Source organism: Eimeria acervulina, genomic scaffold (genome assembly GCF_000499425.1).
Source record: "Eimeria acervulina Houghton genomic scaffold, Eah_scaff1, whole genome shotgun sequence".
NCBI classification, from domain to species: Eukaryota; Apicomplexa; class Conoidasida; order Eucoccidiorida; family Eimeriidae; genus Eimeria; species Eimeria acervulina.
This window is the reverse complement of record NW_013550436.1, coordinates 217,062-232,061: the sequence shown is the minus strand read 5'-3', so window position 1 is coordinate 232,061 and position 15,000 is coordinate 217,062. Positions and strand designations below refer to the sequence as shown.

Here is a 15,000-nt window from a genome sequence, read left to right as displayed (position 1 = left end):
TCTCCTTTCTGTTATCTTTATTTCTTTGTATTAGTTTTTGTTTATTTCTTCTTTTATCTCTTTGCTTGTCTCTCTTTGTCTTTGTTTGTTTATCTTTTTATTGTTGTTTGTCTCCTTCTGTCTCCTCTTTTCTTTTCTTATCCGCTTTGTCTCCTTTGCTTTATTTTTTTTTATCTGTCTCCTTTTCTTTATCTTTTGTTAATGAACGATAGCTCTGTTGAAGTGTCTCTGTCTCTGTTTGTCTTTCTCTTTTTGTCTCTTTGTCTCTGTTTATCTGTCTCTTTTGTTCTGTCTCTGTCTCTGTTTGTCTCCTTTATTCTTTTTCTCTGTCTCTGCTCGTTTATCTCTTCTTTTCTGTCTCTTTCTTTCTCTGTTTTTCTCTTTCGTTATATATACATAGAATATATATGTATATATATATATATATAGAATATATATATATATATATAGAATATATATATATATATATATATAGGCATGTATATATCTAAATATATATATATATATATTTATATATTTATCTAATTATATGTATATATAAATATATATTTATTTACTTGTTTGTCTCCTTTGCTTTGTCTCTGTCTTTGTTTGTTTGTCTCCTTTATTCTTTTTTTCGGTCTTTGTTTGTTTGTCTCCTTTGTTGTCTCTTTCTTTGTTTGTTTGTCTTTTTATTTATTTTCTTTGTCTTTGTTTGTTTGTCTCCTGTCTCTTTTCCTCTGTCTTTATCTCTCTCTGTTTTATTTATTTTCTTCTGTCTCCATTTGTCTTCGTCTTCTGCTTCTGCTGCTGATTGTCTCTTTATCTCTCTCTGCTGCTGTCTGTCTCCTCTCTCTTCTGCTGTCTGTCTCCTTATCTCTCTCTGCTGCTGTTTGTCTCCTTATCCCTCTAACAAGAGGAGACAATAAGAAGGGGGCTCCTATGAAGAGGAGACACTCAGAGGGGCCCCTATGAAGAGGAGACAGTAAGAAGGGGGCCCTTAGGAAGAGGAGACAGTAAGTAGGGGGCCCCTAAGAAGAGGAGACACTCAGAGGGGCCCCTAAGAAGAGGAGACAGTAAGGAGGGGGCCCCTAGGGCGAGGAGACAGTAAGTAGGGGGCCCTTATAAAAAAGAGACAGTAAGTAGGGGGCCCCTAAGAAGAGGAGACAGTAAGAAGGGGGCCCTTAGGAAGAGGAGACAGTCAGGAGCGGGCCCTTAGGAAGAGGAGACAGCAAGAAGGGGTCCCCTATGAAGAGGAGACAGTAAGAAGTTAACTCTATTAATAACAAGGGGTCCCCTAAGAGGCATCGATGTGTCTGCCTCTCTATGAGGAGACAAAAGGAGACAGCTAAGGAGACAGTTAAGAAGACAAGAGGAGAGAGTTTATAAGACAAGAACCCCTATTAAAAAAAAGACAGAAGAAACGCATGCAAATAACAGCAGCAGCAGCAGCAGCAGCAGCAGCAGCAGCAGCAGCAGCAGCAGCAACAGCAGCAGCAGCAACAGCAGCACAGGAAGCAAGTGCTAAGCCTCTTCTTGCTGCTGCTGTCTCCAACAGCACTTTCTGTCTCCTTTTTTTTGTTTTTGTTTGTGTTGTTTTTCTTTTCGCCTTCTATTAACCCCCCAGGCATCAAGTATAATTATTGTTATTATTATTATTCTATTATTATTATTATTTTATTTTATTTTATTATTGTTAAACTGTTATTATTATTATCATAATCATATTATTATCACATTATTATCATTATTATTATCTTATCTCTATTGTTATTTTGTTATTTTGTTATTGTTATTACTATTATTACTATTATTATTATATTTTTTATTATTTTACTTTTATTTTTTTATTATTATTGTTGTTGTTGTTATTATTATTATTACAGTGATAATATTATTATTAATATTACTATTATTATTATTATTAATATTAGTTCTATGTATATGCATATATATAATAATAGTATTTCTCTTATTATTATTATTTATAGAAATAATACTCCTTTTAATCTTATATATATGTATACATCTAATAATAATATACATGTATATATCTATGTATATAGTAACATATATACATATATATATATATGTATATAATATATATATTAACATGTATATATGTATAATAATAATAATAGTCTAATTACACTTCAGGCTTATTATTTGTCTCTTTGTGAATTATTTAGAGATGCCTCTAACTGCTATGGAGACTTCTAAAGAAGTACACACAAAAAGGAGACAGACAAAGGGGCATATAACAATTGCATGCGCTGCTGCTGTTGCTGCTGTTGCTGCTACTACTGCTACTGCTGCTGCTGCTGCTGCTGCTGCTGCTACTGCTTCTGCTGCTGCTGCTACTGCTTCTGCTGCTGCTGCTGCTACTGCTACTGCTACTGCTACTGCTGCTACTGCTGCTGCTGCTACCGCTGCTGTTGCTGCTACCTCTAAGAAACAGCAGCAACAGCAGCAGCAGCAACAGCATGAATCAACATGCAGCAGAAAGGAGTACTTACAAAACTTGTCTCTTTTGTTTCTTCTGTCTCTTTTAAGATATAATAATATTATATTTTCATATAACTTGTATAATAATATTATTATATTATTATATAATACATAAGTATATTACTAATATACTTTTGTTAATTATATAATTAAATAATAATGTCTGCGTCTTTAATTTATAAGACCAACCTGTTGTCTCTTGTATATTTTAAAATATAATCTGCTGTCTCCTTTGTCTCCTTTAAAAACAGAATCTGTTGTCTCCTTTGTCTCGTATATATATATATATATATCTGTGCGCAGGACAGGAGAGGGGTTTAGGGTTTAGGGTTTAGAGTTTAGGATTTAGGGTTTAGGGTTTAGGGGGTTTAGGGAGGAGTTGATGCTGCATTAATATTTTATTATAAATATCTTTATGTCTTCTTGCAGTTCCTGAAGTCTTGTCGATGCCTCGAGGAGGCAGGGATAACCCTAAACCCTAAACCCTAAACCCTAAACCCTAAACCCTAATCCCTAAACCCTAAATGCCTGTCTGTTGCATGTCGTATAGCTAAGGAGACATTACACCACTAGAGAGGAAAATATCTCTTCTTGGTTCTGTCTACTGAGGAGGTACTGAGCTTAGGGTTTAGGGTTTAGGGTTTAGGGTTTAGGGTTTAGAGGTTGGGGTGGCGCGGTGTCTGTTTGTCTCTACAGCAAAAAATAAACAGCACAATTTAAATACAGTTTAAATCTCTGAAAAGAAAGTACGAGGGGAAGATGCATGCAGCAGCAGCAGCTCTGCTGCCGGACCACTGGTGCTGCTGCAGCAGCAGCAGCTGCTGCTGCTGCTGCTGCAGCAGCAGCAGCAGCAGGAGCAGCGGGAGCGGAAGGCCACAGGTGTGAGTCAGGAGGCTTCTCCCTGCTGCTGTTGTTTGTTTTAGGGTACATAGTAAAGAAAATACGTTTAAAAACAAAAGTAATTAATTATTAAAGGGAAAGGAAGCAGCAGCAGCAGCGGCAGCAGCAGTCGCAGCAGCTGCTGCAGCAGCAGCAGCAACTGTTGCTGTAGGGGTCCGGGGGGAGACCACAGCATCTCTCTATCGTTCACAGGTAGGAGGGAGAGAGAAAACTGCTGCCCTGTTTAATTTGCTGCAAGCAGCGCTGCTTCTTACTGCAGCAGCAGCAGCAGCAGGTAGCAGACACAAACAAATAGCAGAAGACAGCAGCAGCAGCAGCAGCAGCAGCGCCTCCTTCGACAGAAGTCCTGGGATCGCTCGATCCCCCCCCACCACCAGCAGCAACTGCCCCCGCTGCAAAAGAAGCAGCTAAGGGGCGCTGTTACGGTGGCAGCAGCAGCAGCAGCTGCTGCTGCTGCTGCTGCCTTTGCTGCCCCTACTCCTCCTCCTACTGCTGCTGCTGCTGGCAGCCTCGAGCTTTTGTTGCTGCTGCTAAGAAGGAGCAGCAACAGGAAAGAGCAGCAACACAACAGGTGGGGTGTCTTCACCCATAGACAGACTGCAAGGCACTGGGGAAAGTGCTGCTGTTCCTGCTGCTGCTGCTGCTGTTGCTGCTGCTGCTGGAGACGATCCCCGCAACCTCCTCCCATCCCTGCAGCAGCAGCAGCAACAACAACAGCAGCAGCAGCAGCAACTGGAGCTGCCTCTGACCTCTGGGTCCTCCTATGCTGAGTTGGTGGCCTCAAGGTGGGGTGCTCGATGGCGATTACTGCTGCTGCTGCTGCTATTGCTGCTGCTGCTGCTGTTGCTGCTGCTGCTGTTGCTGCTGCTGCTGTTGCTCCTGCTGCTGGCTTGCATGCACGTTGTCCCGACGTATTACACAGTAGGAGGTAAAACTTCCTGTTGCATTTAGAGTGCTGTCTTTGCTGCTGCTGCTGCTGCTGCTGCATTTGCTGCAGCTGCAGCTGCTGTTTCTGCTGCTTGTTTGATGTCGATGGTGCAGCTGTTGTTATAAGTTACGTAATATGAAGTGTGAGGTTTGCTGCGTGCGCCGCAGGGTTTAGGGTTTAGGGTTTAGGGTTTAGGGTTTGTGTGAAGATGTTCCGGCGCCGCTCTTCTTCTGACCTCAAGTTGGTGCCTTTAGGAGACAGAGGAGACACTCGGGGATCGTTCGATCCTGTGCTTGTTAATCTTTTAGCTGCTGAGCTGCATGCGGAAGCAGCAGACGCAGCAGAAGCAGCAGATATTACTTGCAGCACTTTCTGTCCCTTGCATGCAACAGCAGCAGCAGACGGGCTCCAGTTCAACTGCTTTGCGCAGACACAAAGCCAGCAGCGGCAGCAGCACCAACAACAGCAACGGCAACGGCAGCAGCAGCAGCAGCAGCAGGACACTGCTTGCGATACGCTGCTGCTGCAGCAGCAGGAGCATCAGAGCCTCAAGCGCAGTGCCACAGTTCTGCAGCAGTCGCAGCATCAGCTGCAGCAGCAGCAGCAGCAGCAGGTGAGCTCATGCCCGACAGAGGAGGATCTGCTGCAGTCTCGTTTGTCTCTCTCTTGCTGCAGAACACCGGGGGCCGTTGGAGAGGATGAACCACTGCACAGCAGCAGCAGCAGCAGCAGCAGCAGCGGCAGCAGCAGCAGCGGCAGCAGCAGTACAGAAGATCTCCTAGGCATTCACCGCTGCACTGGGGGCTCTTGTCCTGCAAATGCAGCAGAAGAAGGAGACGCAGATGCAGCAGCAGCAGCAGCAGCTGCTGCTGCTGCTGCGACAACCATCGTGGAGGATGCGCCATTCAATTTAGCAGTGAGTTTTAAGTGTCTTTCTCGCAGCCAGCAGCAGCAGCAACATCAACAGCAGCAGCAGCAGCAGTAGTAGTAGCAGTAAAAACGGTACTAGGAGCAGCAGTAGCAGCAGCAGCAGCAGCAGCAAAGGCATTGTCTTTGTGTCTCCTGTATTGGCTGTTCGCATTTCTGCGGAGACAAACAAGCCTGCTCTTGCTGCTGCTGCTGCTGCTGCTGCCGTTGCTGTTGCTGTTTCTGTTGCTGATGCTGCTGGAGTTTTGCTGTTGCTGCTGCTACTGCACGTGCAGTGCGCTTGCCGCTAGAGTTGCTATTTCTGGTGTTGCTGCAGTCGGTGTTGCTCTTGCTGCTGCAGCTGCTGTTGCTGTTGCTTCCTCTGTTGCTGTTACTGCTATTGCTGCTGTTGCTGCTGGTGACACTGCTGCTGCTGCTTTAGTGTGGTGTTGATTTCTGTGGTGCTGAATCCGCTGCAGCAGCAGCAGCAGCAGCAGCAGCAGCTATTGCAGCAGGAGTTGCTGCCGCGAGTTGCGTGTGCGTGCTGCAGAACGGAGACAGTATTATCTCAGCAGCGCAGCAAACAGAAAGGAGATCAGAGGAGGAGACAGAAGAAGAGACAGCAAATGCTGCAGAGCTGCAGCAGCAGCTACCTCCACATTCCCTTGGCTTGCTAAATGCTTCAGCTGTCTCTGCGTCCCTTAGGCACGACCTCCCGCAGCAGCAGCAGCAGCAGCAGCAGCAGAAGCACCAGCAGCAGCAGAAGCACCAGCAGCAGCAGCAGGAACTAACACATTGCTTACAGTCGCTGCCGCTCCAGCAGCGTACAGACACAGTTCCCCCCCTTCACCAGCAGCAGCAACAGCAGCAGCAGCAGCAGCAGCGGATTATCAGCCTCTTGTCAGATGTAGTTACAGACCAGGAGCTGCAGCAGCAACAGCAGCAGCTGCTGCAGCATCAGCAGCTGCTGCTGTCCTCTGCTGTAATGAAGATGGAACACAGCCAGTGGGGCATGCAAAGCTGCGCGAAGCAGCAGCAGCAGCAGCAGCAAAAGCAGCAGCAGCAACAGCAGCAACAGCAAAGTTGGATGTTCCGTGGGACAGTTTCTCCACAGGTAGCTCTGCAGCAGCAGCAACATGAGCTGCAGCAGCTGCAGCAACGGCTGCAGCAGCAGATCCAGCAGCAGGAACAGCATCTTCAGCAGCACATGCTACACCGCCAGCATGGGCCTGGCATGCATTCTGTCATACAGCAGCAGCAGCAGCAGCTCCAGTTCCAGTTGCAGCAGCAGCAGTTGCTGCTACAGCAGCAGCTGCAGCAGCAGCAGCAGCTGCTGCAGCAGGTTCTCTATACTCAGTGCCCACCGAAGCAGCAGCAAATTGTAAACACACCCGTGGAGGCCTCCGAGCTGCTTGAGGTACCTCATGTTGATTGGGCTGTGCTGCAGCGGAGGCGGCAGCAGCAGCGGCAGCAGCAGCAGCAGCAGCAGCATCAGCACCAGCACCAGCACCAGCAGCACCAGCAGCACCAGCAGCAGCACCAGCAGCAGCAGCAGCACCAAATGCGGCCTGCTGATTGGTGTTCTTTATTTCACTCGCAAGGCGCCACTTCGTCCTTAGGGATGCAGCAGCTGCAGCAGCAGCAGCAGCAGTTGGTGATGCCTGCTTCGCAGCAGCAGCGCGCTGGAGAAGTGCAGCAGGAGCGGTGCTCCCCAGCGCAGCAGCAGCAGCAGCAGCAGCAGGAGCTGCTGCTGACCCTTGAGCAGCAGCAAGGCCCCTCCTCGTCTCCTCCAGGCCCTCTTAAGTCTGTTGAGCGGAGCCAGCAGCCGCAGCAGCAGGAGCAGCAGCAGCAGGATCAGCAGCCGCTACGGCAGCACCGCCGGCAGCAGCAGCAGCAACAACAGCACCACCAGCAACAACAGCAACAACAACAGCAGCAGCAACAACAGCAGCAGCAGCAGAGACGGAAATCGCTGAGACGACGTGAGGAAGTTCCTGCTGCAGCGCAGGAGCCTCAGGGTCTCAGGAGGCCCCGCAGGCAGGCCTATCGCTACAGAAGAATCAGAGGTACTGCTAGCAGCAACAGCAGCAGCAGCAGCAATAGCAGCAGTAGCAGCAGCAGCAGCAGCAACAACAGTAACAATACCACCAGCAGCACACCAGCACTAGCAGCAGCAGAAATAGCAATACCACCAGCAGCACTAGCAGCAGCAGCAGCAGGAAGAGCAGCAGCAGCAATGGCAGCAGCAGCAATAGTAGCAGCAGCGCAATAGCAGCAGCAGCAGAGGCAGAGCGAGCGAGGAGAGGTTTAGTGACAGGCAGCAGGTAGCGCAGAGACAGGTTTGCTGCAGCTGTTGCTGCTGCTGTAGTGCTACTGCTGCTGCTGCTGCTGCTGCTGATTGTTTGCGCAGAGGAGGTGCTGGAGTCGATGGAGGAAGACGAATTAACTGGGCTCGCCTCAGAAGGTTCTGCTACTCAAACTGCTGCTGCTGCTGCTGCTGCTGCTGTCGTCTCCGCTGATTCGGGCTGTCCTCCTTTAAAGCGCAGCGGAGCATCAGCAGCAGCAACAGAGCCAGCTGCAGCAGAACCAGCAGAACCAGCAGAACCATCAAGGCCAGGAGCAACAGCAGCAGCAGCAGCAGCAGCAGAAGCAGAACAGGAGAGGTCTCTGCTGCTGCTGCCCAGGCGCCCTGTGTCTTCTTTTGCAGAAACCAACGCAGCGGGTTCAGCACGCCAGGAGGGTCTTCAAGGAGAGCAGCAGCAAGAGCAGCAGCAAGAGCAGCAGCAAGAGCAGCAGCAGCAGCAGCAGCAAGAGCAGCAGCAAGAGCAAAAACAACGAGAACGCCAGACGCAGATGCCTGTGCAGCCGAAGCAGGAGGAGGAAAACGAGGAAGAGGATGATGAGCAGCAGCAGCAGCAGCAACAGCAGCAGCAGCAGCAGCAGGATGCATGTGGATCTTGGCCTGCATTGAGTCCGCGGCGTAGCAGCGGCGGTTTGGCCTCTGTAGGCATCAACAGCAGCAGCAGCAACAACAGCAGCAGCAGCAGCTCCAGCAGCAGCAGCAACAGCAGCAGTATAAACGAGACATCATCAATGCGGAGGGGGGGGAAGTCTATCCGTGGGGCCCCACGTGCTACAGTGCAGCAGCTGTATGGACAGACATACGATTTAGAAGCTCTCGCACTCGAGCTGGATGCAACGCATATTGATGATATAGACCCGGGAGGCTTTGATAGAAACTACTCTCAAGGCAAACGGTTTGCTGTCGGAGACTTAGGCAGAAAACTTCTTCTTGTTGTTGTCAGAGAAAAACTTGAGGTTAATCAATACTTAACGATACAACATAATTATACTAAATATAATATATATATATATATATATATTTATTTATGTTTGTTTGTTTATTTGTCTATTTGTTTACTTATTTATTTATTTAGTTGCTTATTTATTTGCTTGTTTATTTATTTATTTAATTTATTTGTATTCATACAGCCCCAATCTGTGTATGCATGCATGCATGCATACTATATGTATATATATATATATACACTGCAGGTGTATGCATGCATTGGGGATGGTGGTCCATGGGGCTTTATAATGCATGCAGTTTTCTTTTGTTGTTTGTTGTTGAGGCTTTATTGTTTGTTTTTGTTGATAGATGCTGCTACATTGATTGAGAGAGTACTTGTAAAGGAGACAGTTATAGAAGAGAGACAGTTATAGAGGAGATAGCAGCAATAGAAACAGCAGCAAAAGCTGCAGCAGCAAAGGAGACAGATGCAGAGGAGACACTTCCTTTGTTGAGACTTTGTAGAGACTGTCCGTCTACGCAGGAGACAGTTATAGAGGAGACACTTTATGAGGAGACAGCCAGAGACGAGACACTTCATTTATAAAGGAGACACTTCGTTTATGAGGGAGACAGTTGTGGAAGAGACACTTCGTTAATAGAGCAGACAGTTGTAGAGGAGACGGCTACAGAGGAGACACTTTATTTATAGAAGAGACAGTTACAAAGGAGACATTTCGTGTATGGAGGAGACACTTCATCTATAGGGGAGACGGCTATATAGGAGACACCTTATTTATAGAGGAGACACTTGATTCATAGAGGAGACACTTTATTTATAGAGGAGACACTTTATTCATAGAGGAGACAGTTACAGGAGAGACAGCTGAGTCATCGATTTAATTAGGGGTGTCTCTCCCTCCTTTGTCTCTTTTTTGTCTCTTTTTTGTCTGCTTTTTTGTCTCCTTTTTGTCTCCTTTTTGTCTCCTTTTTGTCTCCTTTTTGTCTCCTTTTTTGTCTCCTTTGTCGAGGGTGAAGTTCCTTTATGAAGGATCTACTTCAAGTGTATTACTGTCTCCTTCTTAGTTAGCTGTCTCCTATTCTACATGTGTTGTCTCCTTTTTCTCTCCTTTTTGTCTCCTTTTTTGTCTCCTTTTTGCTTGCTTTTTGTCTCCTTTGTCGCGGGTAAAGTTTCCTTATAAAAGATGCATTTTAGGTGTATTATCTGGTCTTTAGTTGTCTCTTTTAATGCATTTTCTGTCTCCTTTCTGTCTCCTTTTTGTCTCCTTTTTAGGCTGGGGCGTGCGGCCAGTTGAAATTTTTGACTTTGACAGATCTTTTTCGTTTGGCCTACGAATTGGGGCTGTGGGAGTTTGCACTTAAAGTTGCTATGGCTTATAGAGTAGGGTGTCTCCGAATCCCTAAGGGGACTGCTTCTGCTGCTGCTGCTGCTGCTGCTGGTAGCAATAGCAGCAGCAGCAGCAGTGGTGGTGGTGCTGGTGGTGGCAGCGGCGCGGCTACAGCCGGTGCCGTTGCTGCTTTACAGAACAGAGATAACAGCAACAGCAACAGCAGCAGCAGCAGCAACACCAGCAGTCTCATTCGCAACATGCAAACGCGAGCGCCAAGGCAAAGGGGAGATAGCAGCAGCAGCAGCAGCAACAACAACAGCAGCAGTAGCAGCAACCCTAGCAGCAGCAGCAGCGCTAGCAATCAAGTACATAAAACTCTCACAGCCACCGCCTCCGCCACTGCCAGCATCAACGCAAACAACAACAACAGCTGCAGCAACAGCAGCAACAGCAGCACAAACAGCAGCAACAGCAGCAACACCACCCAGAAACTGCTACACCGAGAAAGAGACACAAAAGAGTTTCTGCAGCGCAGCAGCAAACGAAGAATCGTCCACTCCCTTTCGCCTACAGACAGCAGCAGCAGCAACACTAACAACAGCAGCAGCAACAGCAGCAGCACCAACGCCAGCACCATCGCCACCACCAACACAAGCAGTAGCGGCAGCAGCAGCAGCAGCAACAGCAACAGCAGCAGCAGCAGCAGCAGCAGCGCTGAGCCCCCGTGTGAGGATTCAGTTTATCTTCACGACAAGGCAGCAGCAAAAAAACAGTCGGGTCCCTGCTGCTCAGTTACTACACCTTCCAGCTAGCCACTTGCCTGTGCAGCTAGCTAGCCACCTGCGTGCGCAGCTAGCTAGCCATCACCTAGCTAGCTATAAGCTAAACCAGAGCTTGCGCAGCTAGCTAGCCACCCTCTAGCTAGCTGCCAGCTAGCGATCTCGCCACTTGGAGGCCCGGCAGGCCTTGTACGCAGCTAGCCAAGGTGGCTAGCTCGCGCACCCCCCACGTTGCGCAGCAGCAGCAGCAGCAACAGCTGCGCCAGCCACACAGCAGCAGCAGCAACAGCTGCGCCAGCCAAACAGCAGCAGCAGCAAGATATAGCGCAGCTGCATTCTATCACCGTCAGTAGGTGGTGGTGTGGACTCTGCGTTAGTGGGGGGACGATTGCAGCAGCAGCAGCAGCAGCAGCAGCACAAGACCCGTTGCTGCACCTTCGCAGCGTTGTGCGTTTTGTCCAGGGGAATAACAACAACAGCAGCAGCAACAGCAACAGCAGCAGCAGCAACAGCAGCAGGTCCCCGCGGGTTCCTTTGTAGTGATATTGCGCGGACAGAACATCTTCAGTTATTATTTGGCCGATGTTTTATTTTTTTGTTGTCGACTGTACATGCAGTGCAACACTGGCGGCGGGCGGAGGTGTACGTACACCTCAGGTGTACATACACCTCAGGTGTATATACACCGGAGGTGTACATACACTTGAAGGGTACATACATTTGAGGTGTGTATACACCTGAGGTGTATATACACCTGGTGTACGTACACCTGAGTTGAACATACACTTGAGGTGTACATTCATACACCTGAGGTGTACATACACCTGAGGTGTATATACACCTCGTGGCGGTGTGCGGTGTTGCGGTGGCTATAGGGACCTGAATATATTGGGGTGTATTTGCTGTTGGGGTGTATGTACAGCTGGGTAAGAAGACGCCTGCCTTCGTTTATGTTTGAAGTGTATGATAGCTGGGCATACACCTCAGTAGGTAAGCAGCTAGCTGCATGTACACCGCCCGTGCTGCATGCATGCTGCATCTGCTGCTCTTCCACACCGCTGCTGTCTCTAGTAGCAAACACCTCTTCGCCTCATGAACCCCATAGAGGCGCTTCTTAGCTGCCGCCGCAGCCGCTGCTGCTGCTGCCGCTGCTGCTGCTGCTGCTTCTGCTGCTTCTGCCAATGAGCAGCAGCAACACCAGCAGCAACAGCAGCGGCGAAGGAAGGCTTGTTGCTGCAGCATGCATGCAATGAGGGATCTTTTCGTTTTCTATCCAACCAATTCAATTAAAATTTGATTGTCTTCCTGGGTGCTCTAACAGCAGCAGCAGCAGCAGCAGCAAGCCTGCAGCAGGTTGCTGCTGCAGCCCCACACTCTACTGTACCGTTGCTGTCTGCTGCATGCCCGTAGCGGATGCAGTTTATCGCTGCTGCAGCATCAGCAGCGCGGATACACCGCACCAACACAAGCAGCAGCAGCAGCAGCAAGAAGCCACCTGCCGCAGCAGCAGCTAGAGCTGCTGCTGCAGCAGAAGCTGTCTCTACCCTCTATTCCACATTTTATTGCCCGACCCTTTCGGATTCTCATCCTGCAGCAGCAAACGCAGCAGCAACAGTAGTAGCAGTATGAGCAACACTAGTAGCAGCAACACCAGCAGCAGCAGTAGTAGCAGCTGCAGTAACAGCTCTAGCAGCAGCAACAGCTGCAGCAGCGAAAACAACTGCAGCAACAGCATCAGCTGTAGCAGCAGCATCCGCTGCAGCATCAGCTCTAGCAACAGCACCAGAAGTAGCTGTAGCAGCACCAGCAGCAGCAACTGTAGGAGCAGCAGCAACAGCAGCAACAACAACAGCAGCAGCAGCAGCAGCAAAACAACGACCGCCGCTGCTAACCTTCCAGTCATCCCAGGCCCTAGCCTCCATCTCCTCCGCTTCCTTTGCCTGCAGGGCAGCAGCAGCAGCAGCAGCAGATAGATAAGCAGAAGACACTGCAGCAGCTGCAGCATCAGAGAGCGGTATCCAACGCGCAGCAGCAGCAACAGAAGACAGCAGCAGCAACACGAGAAAAAGCAGCAGCAGCACAAGAAACCAGCAGCAAACACGCAGCAGCAGCAGCAGCAAACAAGCAGCAGCAGCCTCAGAAGCAGCATCCAACAAGCAGCAGCAGAAGCCTCAGCACCAGCAGCACCCTCAACAACAACAACAACAACAACAGCAGCAGCAGCAGCAGCAGCAGCAGCAGCAGCAGATCGATAGCTGACCGCTTGTCTCGCCTCCCCAGTGGAGAACTCCACAACAACTTTCGGCTTCGCTGCCCCAATTTGCTTCCTGCAGACGCAACAACAACCCCACCCATCAAATGCGCTCCTAGCTAGCTAGCCAGCTAGCTAGCTAGCTAGGAGGCTAGCTCGCTAGTCGGCTAGCTAGCTAGCTAGCAACATCAACCCCACCCACAGCAAACTGCACGCGCCCTCCTAGCCAGCTAGCTAGTTAACTATCTGTCCAGCTAGCTACTCAGATAGCTACATAACAACATGGTTAGCTAGCTAGCTAGCTAGCTAGCTAACTAGGTGGCTAGCTAGCGAGGTGAGCACACAACGAAGCCAGGCAGAGGCAGAGGAAGCAGCCAGCGCGAGAACTGCTACCCCAGCTAGGTGCCTCCATGCTTAGATAGGTAGCTAGCTAGCTGTGTAGCTAGCTAGCCAGCTAGCTAGAGGTTGCCTAGCAGGGACTCACGTCTCCATCTCCATTTCAATGTCGGCGCACTCCGCCAGACTCATCGTAGGGAGATCTACGCAGCAAACAAAGCAGACAAAGGGCCTTGTTCGTGGCTAGCTGCTAGCTAGCTAGCTAGCTAGCTAGCTGGATAGCCAGGGATACAGCTAGCTGGCTAGCAAGCCAGCGAGACACCTGAGTACCCTGATATCAGCTAGCTGCGCTCGAAACAGCAATGAGGCGCAGCAGCAGCAAACTAGGAGTAGCAACGAGGTGCAGCAGCAGCAGCACGCATGCAGCAGCAACAGCAGCACGCAAGCAGCAGCGGCAGCAGCAGCAGCAACTCGGCGGATGCGGACTGTGGGATGGCTGGAAGACGCGCGAGCGAATGAAGTTGCGAACATCAGCCCCGCTCCTCTGCAGCAACAGCAGCAGCAACAGCAGCAGCACCAACAGATGGAGCAGCAGCAGCAGCAGCAGTATCACAAGCAGGAGCAGCAGCAGCAGCAGCATCAGAAGCAATTAATAAACCCCTAGCAAGGCAACCGACGAGAGCAGTTCCTCTTCAGTGTTGCGGGTACACTCCAGCAGCAGCAGCAGCAGCAGCAGCAAGCCGCAGCAGCAGCAAGTAACAGCAAGCAGCAGCAGCAGCAAACTTACAAAAGTTGCAGCCCAAGGGCGCTGTGGAGCCGGAGGCGGTTGACTTGGCTTCGGCGGGGCTGAAGACAGCAACATATCAAACCCTAAACCCTAAACCCTAAACCCTTAGGCCTCGACCCTACGCCCCTATACCTAAACACCTTGAGCACTTAACCTAAACCATTAACCTTAAACCCTAAACCCTCAACCCTTAAATTAAACCCTAAACCCTAGAGCGTACAGCTCCGAGATGTGGCAGCCTGGTCGTTCGCTATGCGCATCATCAGCAGCGGCGTCTCCTGCGACAGGAATACCAAACCCTAAACCCTAAACCCTAAACCCTAAACCCTAAACCCTAAACTCTAAGCCCTAAACCCTAAACCCTAAACCCTAAATCCTTAGTAGCAAATGGTTCTTAGCCCTGTCGGCAAACCCTAAACCCTCTTCCGCCCCACCTGGCGAATGAAATCGAGCTGCTTAAAACTGTCCTTGGTACACCTGCAGCAGCAGCAGCAGCAGCAGCAGCAGCAGCAAGACGTGCAGATAAGCAAGTCGGCGAGAAAGAGCCTTGTGGGTACCTAGCTGAACAAGCGGGTTACAGCAGCAGCAGCAGCAGCATGCACAACAGCAGCAGAAGCAGCATACACAACAGCAGCAGCAGCAACAGCACCATACACAGCAGCAGCAGCAGCGCAAGCAGCAGCAGCAGCTGCTGCTGCAGAGAGACAGGACGGCCTACAGCTGCAGCAGCAACAAAGACAGACGGCGCTCCTCATCTGAACTCCAACATTCCCCCGAAGCCTTCTGAGACAGCAATGCCTGCAGCAGCAGCAGCAGCAGCAGCAGCAGCAGCAAATCGGTACGGTGTGCAGACTCTCTATAATATAACCCTCAAGTGGTGTCTCCCATATGCTGCTGCAAGTCAAGCAAAGCTGCATCACTGCTGCTGCTGCTGCTGCTGTTACCTTCACAGAGGCGTTGAGCTGCTTCTCTGCCCGTGCCTCCTCTA

At 49.7% G+C, this 15,000-nt stretch overlaps 2 protein-coding genes across 2 annotated transcripts in view; one reads left to right on the top strand and one right to left on the bottom strand.

The window, feature by feature from the left end:
* Positions 1–4,520: 4,520 nt before the first annotated feature.
* Positions 4,521–10,671, top strand: EAH_00000400 (hypothetical protein, conserved; the record flags this gene model as incomplete). The annotated part of the gene is made up of 4 exons (XM_013397901.1): positions 4,521–5,228; positions 5,769–7,284; positions 7,629–8,536; positions 9,802–10,671. The coding sequence occupies 4 exons, from the start codon at positions 4,521–4,523 to the stop codon at positions 10,669–10,671; spliced, it is 4,002 nt and encodes a 1,333-aa protein (XP_013253355.1).
* A 1,507-nt stretch (positions 10,672–12,178) lies between these two features.
* Positions 12,179–15,000, bottom strand: part of EAH_00000390 (immunoglobulin-binding protein, putative) — a gene marked incomplete at both ends in the record, with an annotated part of 4,233 nt that continues 1,411 nt past the window's right edge. The window contains 6 exons of the mRNA XM_013397900.1: positions 12,179–12,226; positions 12,531–12,578; positions 12,899–12,965; positions 13,374–13,428; positions 14,013–14,071; positions 14,233–14,290. Of these exons, the coding sequence (XP_013253354.1) occupies positions 12,179–12,226; positions 12,531–12,578; positions 12,899–12,965; positions 13,374–13,428; positions 14,013–14,071; positions 14,233–14,290 (335 nt within the window). The remainder of the gene's footprint in view (positions 12,227–12,530; positions 12,579–12,898; positions 12,966–13,373; positions 13,429–14,012; positions 14,072–14,232; positions 14,291–15,000) is intronic.